A 13,172-nucleotide genomic window follows, 5' to 3' on the forward strand; every position below is an offset into this window, starting at 1 on the left:
GCAGGGTGGCGGGGATTTTTAGAGTAGTAGACTCTTCTGTATGACATTGGCATGGTGGACACTGTCATATATTTGTCTAGACTCACGGGATGTGCCACGCTGAGTGAATCCTAACACACTAGCAGCATGGCAACTGGAAATTAAGATGGTGTGTGGGGGGGATGAGGAAACTTTTGGCTGCTTGTTTTTTTTTTTTTTTTTCGGTAAACCTAAAATAGTCTAAAAATGTTCTAAAAATAGTCTATTAATGAAACACAGCCACAAAAATGAGCCAGCCCACAGCCTGTGTCCTGACAGAATTCACGGTCCAGGGACGAGGAGGCCTGCGAATAAACAGCTCGGGTGAGGTGTGATGCGTCCCAGAGACGCCGGCCACGTAAACCTAAGAAAAAGCAGCATTGGCAATACACGGCAGACAGCTCGTGACTGGCTGGAGGTCCCAGGTCTTCTTCACTGTCCCTCATTTTTCTGTCTAGTTTCAAACGCTGCAAAAGATGGAGCTGACACTGCCCTTGACCACAGGTGGTGGGTTGGGCTGGGCAGGTGGGGATCGAAGCCCTGGATGAAGCTTTCTTCCCAGGGTTGCGACAATCTTTCAAGGTTAAAGAGCACAGCTTCTAGTTGGACACTCAGGGTTTGAATCCTGTGGTTTCACAGTAGGAGAGTCACAGGGTAAATCCAGGACCTATGGTGAGCCAGACCTGTGCTCACGCTGCATCAGTGCCCTGAGCTCCCTGGGTCTGGCTCTGACTGGTGGACCCAGTGATGTTTTGGGTCCTTTGGGATTAGTGTCAGTTCAGAACCTATGTCCGGTGGTCTCAGAAAGGTCTGATGTCCCTTTCTATAGCATCCATCCATCCTGGTGAAAGGCTGTCGATCTCTTCTGGGCAGGCTGGAGCAGGTTCCTCATGGGGGCCTGGATTACCTTTTAGTCATGGCTTCTGGGTCCAGACTTGGGTCTGGGAATTGACTGAGGGGTCACCACTCCTTGTTTCTGTGATTCAAGTCATAGAAGTTCTGTTTGTCCACATCAAGGCAGAATGCAGCAGGCTCCGGACAGACTTCAGCTCTAGGAACACTGGGATTAACTGGCTGTCACCACAGTCCTGCGTGAGCCAAACCTGCCCGAGGATGGAGATGGCTGATGGCTTTGACACTGCTGCCCGTGACTGGAACCATGCTCACCTGCCTTTGGTAATTGGGCAGCTGTGTGGCTCTCGCCACTGTAGAGCGTCTTGGAAACTTCACTCTCTTCCTGCCTCAGTCTCTTCCTCTGTACCATGGGGACAATAATGACACCTATCAGAGGGCCGCTGCGAGGCTGAGATGAATTACTATGTGAAGGTCACAGGAGAGTGTCAAAGCCCATACGTGACTATTAGGATTACCTGTACAGGGACAGGGAAGACCCATTTACTGACCATTTTCACACCTGCGTCCGGAGCACTGACTATAAGCTGCACCTGTGCCAGCTATCCAGGATAAATACTGGGCACTGCAAGTGTGGAGACAGTGACACAGGCACTGGCAGCGGTGTCCAGGGATTGGTGGGGGAAGGTCAGTGGCGGAGGATCCTGGACGGAGTCATCCCAGGTCCTAGCCTCCCGGCTTTCTTGTCTCTGAGGTGGGCCAAGAGCCCTTGGGTGCCCACTCAGCCTGCGCTGGGTTCTGGGATGGGCCCTGTGATGTCTGAAAGTACCTGTGGGTTCAGCTCATCACACAGCCAAGGAGGGAACCCCAAACTGATGCCAAGGGTGCACCCCGCCTGGCTCTGCACATTCAAAATTCTTCCCAGTCTCCTCCCTTTGTCTGTCTGTGCTGCTCTGCACCTGCATCCTGGTGGGGGGCCTGGAGAGACCCCCCCCCCCCGTTTTGGCTGGCTCTCCTTGGCTGGGTCTCTCTCCCCTTGGTCTTGGTGCTTCAGCCTCACAGGCCTCCTTGTGACTCTGTCTGAGCCCCTGATGCTCTGTCTGAACACCTCCTCTCAACTGTCACTTCCTCCAGAGGGATGATCCTGGGTTGTTCCTCTCCCAGCCCCCACTCCTGCTGAGGCTCCTGCCTTGCTGGTACCCAGGCACCCAGCTCTTCTCTTTCACTCTGTGATCCATGGACAACGTTCATCAGAGTCCTCTCCACGGCCCCCAGCTGCATGGGACAGAGACAATGCCTGTCACATTCATCTTACACCCTTCCCTATCACCACACCGGGTCCTCAGTGTCCTCAGGAATATCTGTTGATAGCTCTGCACCTTCATGCCAAGAGGGTTCTCCTCCGTAACCAGTTCTCTGTGTTTTGAACATCCTGGGGCTATGTCCAAATGCACTACAGAACCAAAGACCAGGGTGCATGTCGCTGGCCGCCTCTCCTGGCGTACCCCTCCTTCTTTTTTTTTTTTTTTTTGCTCTTTTCTTTGGGCTGGGGGAGACCACCAGCTGCGACCTGGCTGGGCGCAGGGCTTTGCAGGAGTGGGGCTGGCCTGGTCCCGGGCAGGTGAGTCCCCCGCGCGCAGGCCTGGTGGGTGCCCGCGGTGCGCGCGATGGCCAGCAGAGGGCGGCGGCGAGTCGGGAGCGGTCGGCGGAGGAGCCCCGAGGACCCCGAGCCCGCGCAGAAGCCCCGCTGCCACCGCGAGGCCGCTTGCCGCGGGAGGTGGCCGCTTGCTTCCCGGTCCCCAAGTGCAGCCATGGCCAGCCCCGAGGACGCGGGCAAGCTCCGAGGCAGGGAGGGCCGGCCGAGGAGGGAGGGCGATGCCCCTCCGGTGCAGAAGAGGTTGAGGCTGGGGCTGGAAGGGGGGAGCGCGGACACGGAGGACGGCGACGCCGCGCCGCGGGGCGGGGAGGACACCGGCGCCGGGACAGGTGGCGAAGACGGCGAGGTAAGTGGCCGGGGGCGTTCAGGGGGCCGTGGGCCGGGGGCGCTGGCCACGGATGCCCGGCCATCCAGGGTGAAGTTGACAATTGTGCGGAACTCCAGCGAGTGGGCGCTATGCGTCGGCTTTATTCGGGAGGTGGGGGACCCCGTGAGAAGGTGGGTGCGCCCGGGTGGGTGGCATGCACCTTCTTGTTTATGTGACATCGACGTCCTGATAACCCCACCATGTGGCTGGCCAGGGGAGACCCGCTGGACTCTGAGGACTCTGAGGGGATGGGGGTGTCCTAGGGCTCCCCTCCCCAAGGGGAAGATGGTGGGGTTGCTCTGAACGGCCCTTCGCCACCAAGCACCCCCATCCTGGCCAGGGCTGTTTGGGGTGCCTCTCTGGACTTTGTAAATCTGTCACCTGGAGTAAGGAGCTCAGGTGAGGATGGCATCAGGCTCCCCCAACCTGTCACCCGCCCGCTGCGTCTCACTTGCTGTGGCCTCCCTTCCTAGCTGGGCTGCAAGAGTGGGCAGGACAGCGGGCAGATGGCTTGCACTCCAAAAACCTGTCTCCTCTCTGAGCCCCACACATGGAGGGTCAGCCAGGCAAAGTTCTCCACCGCCTTCTGCACTGCCCGCTGGCTCTGTCCCTGTCTCCCAGGCTAGCTGCAGTGGGGTGTCACCTATGTGGGGATGTGAGTCACATACTGAGTGGGGGATGGAGCTCAGTGGCCACCTTGACCTCAGGGATGCACTTTCTACCTCCTACCCTGCTTTTCCAGGTGTGAGTTCCCCCAGCTGGCTTTGGGGGGCCACGAATGTATGCTTGGACAACAGATGAGGGCTGACAGGCCAGTTCTCTTCGGTAGTTTTTAATGGATAACGGGGCTGACCTTTTTTGCCTCTTCTCACTGTTTTTATTCTCTGACGGTTTGCTTGGCTGAGCTTGTGTTAAAAATCTGGTCAGTGGACAGCCCCCAGGAGGGACGGGAGCCTCCCTTCTGAGTCACATAGGTGGCAGTAGGCAGCCGCCTGCACCTGGTGGCATTGGAGCCCTGACGCCCAGCCCTGGGGTCGCTCCCAGGTGCTGTAAGAAACAGCGAGGCTCGTATCTCCCACTGGATGTCCCTGCAGCCGGAACTGGGCCACTTGCACCTGGAACCAGGTGAGTTCTCCCTGAGGCCCTGGAGAGAGTGGATACTGGGGGAAAGTTTTTCAGGCACATCATGGAAAGGATGAGGAGAAAGTGGTGTCACGTGCCGACAGGACAATTATGGTGGCCAGGGAACTTTTGTTGGGTGTTCTTTTTCCTCTCTTCTCTTCCATCTTTTTCATGGAACTCTGCAAAGACCAGGATACGAGAAGAGACAGAAATGCCAGGTGAAGTGGGCTTGGAGCCAGGCCGCTTGGGTTTGCATCCTGACACTGGCCTCCTTAGCTGGGGGACCTTGAGCAAGTCACTTAACCTCTCTGAGCCTTCGTGTCTTCATTGGCAAAATGGATGTGATTATTCCTGAGATAAGGAAGTCCTGTCTATAGGAACCTTAGCCTGCTTCTGCCATGAAGCCTGCTTGGCGTGAGGTTGGTTCTGGGGTTAAAAGAATTCTATGTGCGTGGTGAAATTTCTAAACGACAGAAACCCCATTGAGCTTTTTGGTTCACAAAGAGAAATGGGAACCCCATGGTTTGAAGGATTTTGAAGGAAATGGACAGAAATGGTTGTTTCCCAAACCTGGACATGGTCCTCTCTTTTTGGGGTCCAGTGGCCCCTTGCACAGATAGACTGTTGCCCAGAGCCCAGTGCTGCCATAATGCCTGCCAAATCTCTCCTTTTAGTGTCTATAGGGAAATTCTCTTCTAAGACACCCAAGGAGCAATTTCTGGCTGGTGTGAGGAGCAGTGCTGTCTCTCTGGGGGAGGACAGTCCGTTCCTCCACCCATGTAGACTGTCAGCTCGGTGAAAATGTCATAACCACCTTGCTTTTGGATAGTAGGTCATTCTGGACTTTTTTCTGCAAAGCGGTGTTCTAGCCACACATTTTAAAGGATAAAATATTCTTTCTGGTCATTGTGCCGGGTGCTCTGATGGCTGAGGCTTAACTGTGACTGCTTGTCCCTCTGTGTGGCTCCCGGGCTCTGCTCTTGTCTTTGCAGCTAGGGGTTGCTATCTTTGGTGGTGGCTGGAGGGTGATCTTAGATGACAAACCCCGTGATGCTGAGTGGTGCTGGAGATGCGGTGGAAGGAAGGCTTGGAGAATTAATCTCCCCCGGGGGCAGGAAGGTTCTCAGCTTGCTTCGTGTTCTCCAGCTCTAGTGCCGGCAAGGAGGTAGAGCAAAACCCAGAGTCCTCCCAGAGCCTTCAGGTCCCCTTCACAGTGGCCAGGGTGGCTCCCACCCACAGCACTTCCTGAAGAGGGCAGAATCTGTTAGTCATTGCTTACCAGCTCGCCCATTGCCCAGCTGTCTTCGAGCCAGGCAGTTTGGCCATGATTTCTGGGTTGCTGTTGGGTAGAACTGAGCATTCTTAGGTAAGAACTCATCAGAGTCCCCAAAATTTCCTGAAGAACATGCTAGCTAAGTCCACCTGTGGCTGGGATGGGGGCAAGAAGGTCACAGCCAGCGTGGGACTCTGTAGAGGTGCGTGGAGATCACGGGTTTTCCCTTCTTGCTGGTCATGGGCTACACCTGGGCTTCCCCACCTGGGAATGGTTGGAATTTGGGGTCAGATCTTTCTCGGTGGCAGTGGCGGTGGTGGTGACAGTGGCTGTCTTGAGCATTGTAAGGTGTTTGTCAGCATTGAGACTGGCTTCTACCTACTTATGACAGCCAGGCGTCCTTGTCAGCTGTACCTGAGGTGAGTGGGGATGACTGCTCCTGGTTTACATTTACATTTTGGTGTTTTGTTTTTGCAGCGCTGGGGATGGAGCCCAGGGCTTCATGCATGCTAGGCAGGCGTTCCTCCCGAGCCACCCCCTGGCCTGTCGTCTCCACTGGAGAACATGTTTAGGGGTGTGAGTGTTGCATTAGTGTTTCTTAGGCGCTCTGTGGTCCTGGGAAATTTATCCACCTCCCTGAGCCTCAGTTTCTTCAAGTGTAAAAGGCACATAAGGGAACACAGTCTGAGAGGAAGCTGGCCTGGCAATCTGGTAAGATAATAAGATAGTAAATGAAAATAATTGCACAGTGTTTAAACACAGACAGTGCACAAAAGAAACAGTGAAGACCCTTTCAGATGATGTGGGTAATTCAGAATGTGCTTCCAGCCCCCTCCCTGGCGGGGTGCTGGGGGCTATCACCCCCTCCCAACCCCCCCCTGGGTTCCAGGTAGCAGCTTGGCCTCCTGTATGAGCCTCCCGGGTTTGCCTTGGTTCTCCAGGTCCAGGATGGCAGGAGGCAGGGATGTGGGTGGGTAGAGCAGGTGGCACGCAGAGTTCACGCCCACGCCGGAGACTCCAGAGCCAGCTGCTGAGACGGCGTTTGGACCACATGTGGGTTTCTGGATTCCCATCCAAGCACAGCTGGACTCCACGGGCGGAAACTCTCTCTGGCAAGATGGAGCTATTTCCCTGGCAACGATTTCTTGGGCTGACATAAGAGAGGGCCGCCCACCGGATCACAGTGTGTCTGTGATCTGAGCTGGGTGCAGTGAGTGAGGAGTGGTGGCCAGTTCGCTTGTCCTCTCAGGGCCACAAGTGCGGACTCCTTCTAGAAGGAGCAGGGCATGGGGCCAGTCCTTTCACCTGGCACAGAGGGAGCTCTGGGTACACAGCGGTCATTTTAAGCCCCTATGGAGAGGCATGCCACCTTGTCATTGGAGTGGTTTTGGAAGTGAATTCTACTGCCTGTGGCTTTAATGATCTCATAAAGATTTAACCATGGGGCTGGCACACTGGAGTTGGCTTGTGTTTCTCTGCTGGAACCATGGGGACTGGAAGCAAATGTCTTGCTAATTCTTTTAACCCCACCGAGGGGAGTGTTTTCCTTTTGTGGTTCCCAGAGCATGACATGGAACTTGAGGGGCAGACTGGCAGAGTCCCTGGTGACTTGGATGATGGTGGAGCTGGGGTGGAGTTGATGCCTGGATTGAGCGAGGTCCAACACCAACTTTCCACAGGGTGTGGGGGGTGAGGAAGGGCCAGGGCCAGGTTGACCTCCAGCATGGCAGGGAGGAATGAGAATTTGATGTTGGGCTTATTTCCTGAGACCTGGTGCTAATGGCTGACAGGACAGATGTGCTGGGTCCAGGAGCTCAAGTTCGGGCTGGAGATTCCACTTGGGGTTCATCCCATGTTGGGGGGGTAGGTGAGGCCAGGAGAATGGGTGAAGTTGCCAGGGAAGAGGGGGGAGATGGAAGAGAAGGGGCTTCCCTAGGAGCCTGGGATAGTTTAACGATGACAGAGCAGTAGCTGGAGTGCGTGTGGCTTGGCAGGCAGGACAGAGAAGGACCAGGGTGGGTGGCAGTGAAGAGAGCCTATAGGTGGAGTGGGTGTGGTGGTGCACAACTGTAATCTCAGCTTCTCAGGAGGCAGAGGTAGGAGGACTGTGGTCAGAGGCTAGGCCCTATCTGACAAAGTAAAAGTGAAAAGACGGGCATGGCTCTAGTGCTTACAGACTTGCTCGGCCAGCAGGATGCCCCGATGCAATCCCCAGTAGTGCGGAAAAACAAAACAAAAGAAAACAAGAATCACTTTGCCCTTTGTCCTCCATGTTGAAATGGGAATTTTTAATGATATATTTTTCAAACACATTTTATGGATACATCAGAAAAACTGATAATGACTGGGTAACTTCATCAAAATTCAATCGAAGCAGACATTCAGGGCGTTTGAAGTGAGCCACTTCTGAGGTGCGTCATTAGGGAGGGGGGACCTTTTTGGCTAAAATATGTGTGAACAGTTACCATAATATATACATAAATAATATATGTTTTAATGTTTTCGTTGAATTAATCAATTTTTATGTAACCCAGGCTGGACTTGAACTCATGATCCTCCTGCCTTAGCCTCCCAAGTGCTGGGATGGCAGGTGTGTGTCAGCATCCCTGGCTGGTATGTTTACTTTAAATAACATTATTCTTGTAGATAGGTGATTTTAGATTCTTTTTATTTATTGTTATGCATTTTATTTATTTTTAATTGACACATGAAATCATATGCGTACATAGGCGGAGCGTGTGACAGATGTGAAATACAGACACACTGTGGAATATAAACGGAGCTAATTATACCCAGCCTCACACACTTACTGTTTCTGTGGTGAGAACACTCAGTGATTTTCAGGAACATGAGGCATTGTTACTACTTACAGCCATCCCGATGTATGACAGATCCCTTGAAATTGGTCCTTACCTCTAACTGAAGTTTTTTTCAGCTCTAGGTAAAATTTTTAATTTATTTTTATTATATTATTGTTGTACTAGGGGTACACCATGGCATTTATAAAAGTTCTTAGCAATATATCAAGTGCATCATACTTGAATTCACCTCTCCACCACCTCCACCATTCTCCTTTATCCCCTCTCCCCCCATTCCTGGAACAGTTTCGACAGGTCTCATTTTTGCATTTTCATACACGTGTGCACAGGGTTTGCACCATATTCGCCCCCTATACCCTCTCCCCCCATCCTCCCCCTCCCACTGGTCCCCACCCAACACAACCTGTTTTACCTTCCTGTTCTTTGCTTTTGAAAAATGACATTTTTTCTGTTCATCAAAAGAAATGGTCTCTAAACTGAAGAGAACACCCACAGAGTGGGAGAAAATATTTGCCAACTACACATCAGACAAAGGACTGATAACCAGAATATATAGGGAACTTAAAAAACTAAATTCTCCCAAAACTAATGAACCAATAAAGAAATGGGCAAGTGAACTAAACAGAACTTTCTCAAAAGAAGAAATTCAAATGGCCAGAAAACACATGAAAAAATGCTCACCATCTCTAGCAATAAAGGAAATGCAAATTAAAACCACGCTAAGATTCCACCTCACCCCTGTTAGAATAGCCTCATCAGCAACACCACCAACAACAGGTGTTGGCGAGGATGCGGGGAAAAAGGAACCCTCTTACACTGTTGGTGGGAATGTAAACTAGTACAACCACTCTGGAAAAAAATTTGGAGGCTACTTAAAAAGCTAGACATCGATCTACCATTTGATCCAGCAATACCACTCTTGGGGATATACCCAAAAGACTGTGACAGAGGTTACTCCAGAGGCACCTGCACACCCATGTTTGTTGTGGCACTATTCACAATAGCCAAGTTATGGAAACAGCCAAGATGCCCCAGCACTGACGAATGGATTAAGAAAATGTGGTATCTATACACAATGGAATTTTATGCAGCCATGAAGAAGAACGAAATGTTATCATTCACTGGTAAATGGATGGAATTGGAGAACATCATTCTGAGTGAGGTTAGCCTGTCCCAAAAGACCAAAAATCGTATGTTCTCCCTCATATGCGGACATTAGATCAAGGGCAAACACAACAAGGGGATTGGACTTTGAGCACATGATAAAAGCGAGAGCACACAAGGGAGGGGTGAGGATAGGTAAGACACCTAAAAAACTAGCTAGCATTTGTTGCCCTTAACGCAGAGAAACTAAAGCAGATACCTTAAAAGCAACTGAGGCCAATAGGAAAAGGGGACCAGGAGCTAGAGAAAAGGTTAGATCAAAAAGAATTAACCTAGAAGGTAACACCCACGCACAGGAAATCAATGTGAGTCAACTCCCTGTATAGCTATCCTTATCTCAGCCAGCAGAAACCCTTGTTCCTTCCTATTATTGCTTATACTCTCTCTACAACAAAATTAGAAATAAGGGCAAAATAGTTTCTGCTGGGTATTGGGGGGGGAGAGGGAGGGGGCGGAGTGGGTGGTAAGGGAGGGGGTGGGGGCAGGGGGGAGAAATGAACCAAGCCTTGTATGCACATATGAATAATAAAAGAAAAAGGAAAAACAAAAAAAGCTATTTTAACAACAACAACAACAAAAAAAAGAAAAATGACATTTTTGTTTATTTAAGAGAGCTATACAGGAAGTTTCCTTGTGCCATTTCCATGTATCTATGTATTATAACCCAAATTGATTCATTTCCTTCATTTTTATTTCTACCTTAGTCCCTTTCTTATGGTTTTAACATGTTTAAAAATCCTATATTCATTCTTATATAGAAAGTACATCAACCATATTCACCTTCTTAACTTCCTTCTCTTACCCTCCCTCTCTCATAAGTGACCTCCCCTTAGTGTGACCTGTTTTTCATTATACGGCTGTATTTGTATTGGGTCTGTGTTCCACATGTGAGAACAAACATGCAGCCTTTGGCTTTCTGACCTGGCTAACTTCACTTAAGATGATGTTCTCCAGTTCCATCCATTTACCTGAAAATGACAAAATTTTGTTCTTCTTCATGGCTGCATAAAATTCCATTGTGTATAAATACCACATTTTCTTAATTCATTCGTCAGTGGTGGGGCATCTTGGCTGTTTCCATAACTTGGCTATTGTGAATAGTGCCGCAATAAACATGGGTGTGCAGGTGTCTCTGGAGTAACCTGTGTCACATTCCTTTGGGTATATCCCTAGGGGTGGGATTGCTGGATCAAATGGCAGGTCTATGTTTAGTTTTTAAAGAAGCCTCCATATTGTTTTCCACACTGGTTTACTAGCTTACATTCCCACCAGCAGTGTTTGAGAGTCCTTTTTTCCCCACATCATTTGTTGTTGGTGGTGTTTTTGATGATGGCTGTTCTAACAGGAGTGAGGTGGAATCTTAGTGTGGTTTTGATTTGAATTTCCTTTATGGCCAGAGATGATGAGTGATTCTTTTTCTTTCTTTGTGGTGGTAGGGCTTGAACTCAAGACCTTCACCTTGAACCACTCCACTAGCCCTTCTTTTGTGATGAGTTTTTTGAAATAGGGTCTCATGAACTATTTGCCTAGGCTGGCTTTGAACTGTAGTCCTCCTGATCTCTGCCTCCTGAGTAGTTATTGGTGCCCAGCGTGAGCATTTCTTCATGTGGTTTTTGGCCTTTTGGATTTCTTCCTTTGAAAAAGCTCTGTTCAGTTCATTTGCCCACGTCTTCATTGGGTCATTGATTTTGGGGAGTTTAGTGTTTTGAGCTCCCTGTGTATTCTGGTTATTAATCCCGTGTCAGATGAGTATCTGGCATTTCTCCCATTCTGTGGGCTGCCTCTTCAGTCTGGTGACCATTTCTTGTTGTGCAGAAGTCTAGCTAAAATTTTGTATCCATTTATCAACATCTCCCTCCTCTCTAGCTCTGGTGCCAGCTCCTGGCAACCACCATTTCCCCCTCCCTCCCTTCCTTCCTTTTCTTTTTTGAGATCGGGGCTCACTATGGCAAACACTGTTCTACTCTCTGCTCTCTGTTTTTCTGGATCTGACCCTTCAATCCCACATGGGGTGAGATCTTGGGGTTTCTGTCTTTCTGTACCTGGCTTATTCCACTTAACAGAGTATCTTCTAGATTCATCTGTGCTGTCACAGATGTCAGTATTTCCTTCTTTTCAAGGCTGAGTAGTATTTCAGTGTCCAGTCCGGGCCCCTCAGATGCCCAGGTCCCTTTTACGACATGGTCATTTTAAACAATGGTATTTAATGATTGCATTTGCATATCCTGTGTTCATTTTCCCTGTGCCTTAAAGTATCTCCAGATGACTGATAGACCCAGGACAGACTCTGCAAACGTCTGTCATACCGTATCGTTTAGGGAATAATGACCAGAAAAGTGTGTATGTGTTCAGTGCAGATGAAAAGCTTTCTTGGATGTGTGGGTGGAGCTCTGCCTGTGGAGGGCTGACTGATACCCACATCGGTGCTGGAAGTGAAATGGAGGCTGGTTTGGGGAGGAGCCCTCCAGCCCACCCAGGTGTGTGTTGTGCAGCATGGGATGCTCGTGGCCTTCCAGGCCTTGTTGCATGTGTCACACAGAGCCCTGTCTGCCCACAGTGCCCTGCTTCACGAATCACACTTCCTGGAAGGGAGCTGCACCTTGCAGGAGAGGCTGGCCCTGGCTGGCAAGAGTTCTGTTAGGAGACCCTTGCCTCTGCCCACTGGGGGCTGTTGCCTTTCTCATTCCTGCTCCAAGTGTTTGAGAGCAAATGTGTGCCAGGTGCATCCTAGAGATTGCATTTCAGCAGAGGAGACAAGGAGGGTCGGCCCCTCACTTGTTTGTATCAATAAAGTTTTATTGAAATATGGCCACAGCCATTCTTGTATGTACTGTCTGTGGCTGCCTTCCTGCTCCAGCAGAAGCATTGGATAGTTGGGGCAAAGATGCTATGGCCTGCAAAGTTGAAAATATTTACCCTCTGGCCCTTCAGAGAGAAAAAAAATTGCTGTTCCCCAAGAGTGTCGGGTTATGAAGTCTTTGCACCTCACTGGTGTGCTCACTGAAAGTCCAAATATAGCTGCACTTGAAGTGACCACAGCTCTGGCAGACGGGCTCAGCAGTTACTCTCAACCTTGCAGCTCTGTGGTACTGGGGTTTGAACTCAGGGCCTCATGCATGCTAGACAAGCACTCTCCCACTGAGCCACACCCCCAGCCCTTTTGTTTGTATGTTGCTTTTGAGGCAGGGTCTCTCTGACTTTGTCAGGACTGGCCTGGAACCGCAATCCTCCTGTCAGTATGTATTTATGTGCATGGTGCATGTGTGTCAATGCACGTGGGCAGCACACACGTGCAGGCATCACACACAGTGATGTGCACACATGCACATGCGTGTGGTGCATGTACACATGTGCTCACATCTGTACACTGGTGTATGTGTGCACATGTGCATATGTGATTTTCTCTCTGAGTTTTCTAGCCTGTGCTTGTGTTTGTGGAGTTCTAGGGCTGTCAGATAAAATGCAAGAGGTCTAGTTAAACCTGAGCTTCCAACTGACAATTTTTTTTTTTTGGCTTTACTGGGGCTTGAACTCAGGGCCTTCACCTTGAGTCATTCTGACAACCCTATTTTTGTGAAGGGTGTTTTTTGAGATAGGGTCTCATGGAACTGTTTGCCTAGGCTGGCTTCGAACTGTGATCCTCCAGATCTCTGCTTCCTGAGTGGCTGGGATTACAGGTGTGAGCCACCAGCACCAGGCTCCAACTGACAACTTTTTAAGCCTAAGTATATCCCATGCAATATTTGGGACATACTTACACTAAAAGTGATTTATTGCTCACCTGAAGTTCAAGCTTAAGTGGTGTGCTGTCTTTTTACTGGGGCATCTGGTGGTCATCTGGGGGGTCACCAGTGTGCATTGTTTGTGGATAGTCACATGAGGACCCTCTCTGAGTGTGTG

The 13,172-nt window shown here is 50.3% G+C and overlaps 1 protein-coding gene across 14 annotated transcripts in view; it reads left to right on the forward strand.

Moving 5' to 3' along the window:
* Positions 1-2,600: 2,600 nt before the first annotated feature.
* Rbfox1 (RNA binding fox-1 homolog 1) overlaps positions 2,601-13,172 on the forward strand; it is a 1,956,039-nt gene continuing 1,945,467 nt past the window's right edge. For 3 of the 14 annotated variants that reach the window (XM_074060399.1, XM_074060403.1, XM_074060412.1), the window contains exon 1: positions 2,605-2,873. In XM_074060399.1, the coding sequence (XP_073916500.1) occupies positions 2,682-2,873 (192 nt within the window). In that variant the 5' untranslated portion in view covers positions 2,605-2,681. Of the gene's footprint in view, positions 2,874-13,172 lie in introns of all 14 variants that reach the window. The other 11 variants (XM_074060407.1, XM_074060396.1, XM_074060408.1 and 8 more) reach the window with 8 other exon arrangements.

This window comes from Castor canadensis, chromosome 17, assembly GCF_047511655.1.
Source record: "Castor canadensis chromosome 17, mCasCan1.hap1v2, whole genome shotgun sequence".
Classification (NCBI taxonomy): Eukaryota; Metazoa; Chordata; class Mammalia; order Rodentia; family Castoridae; genus Castor; species Castor canadensis.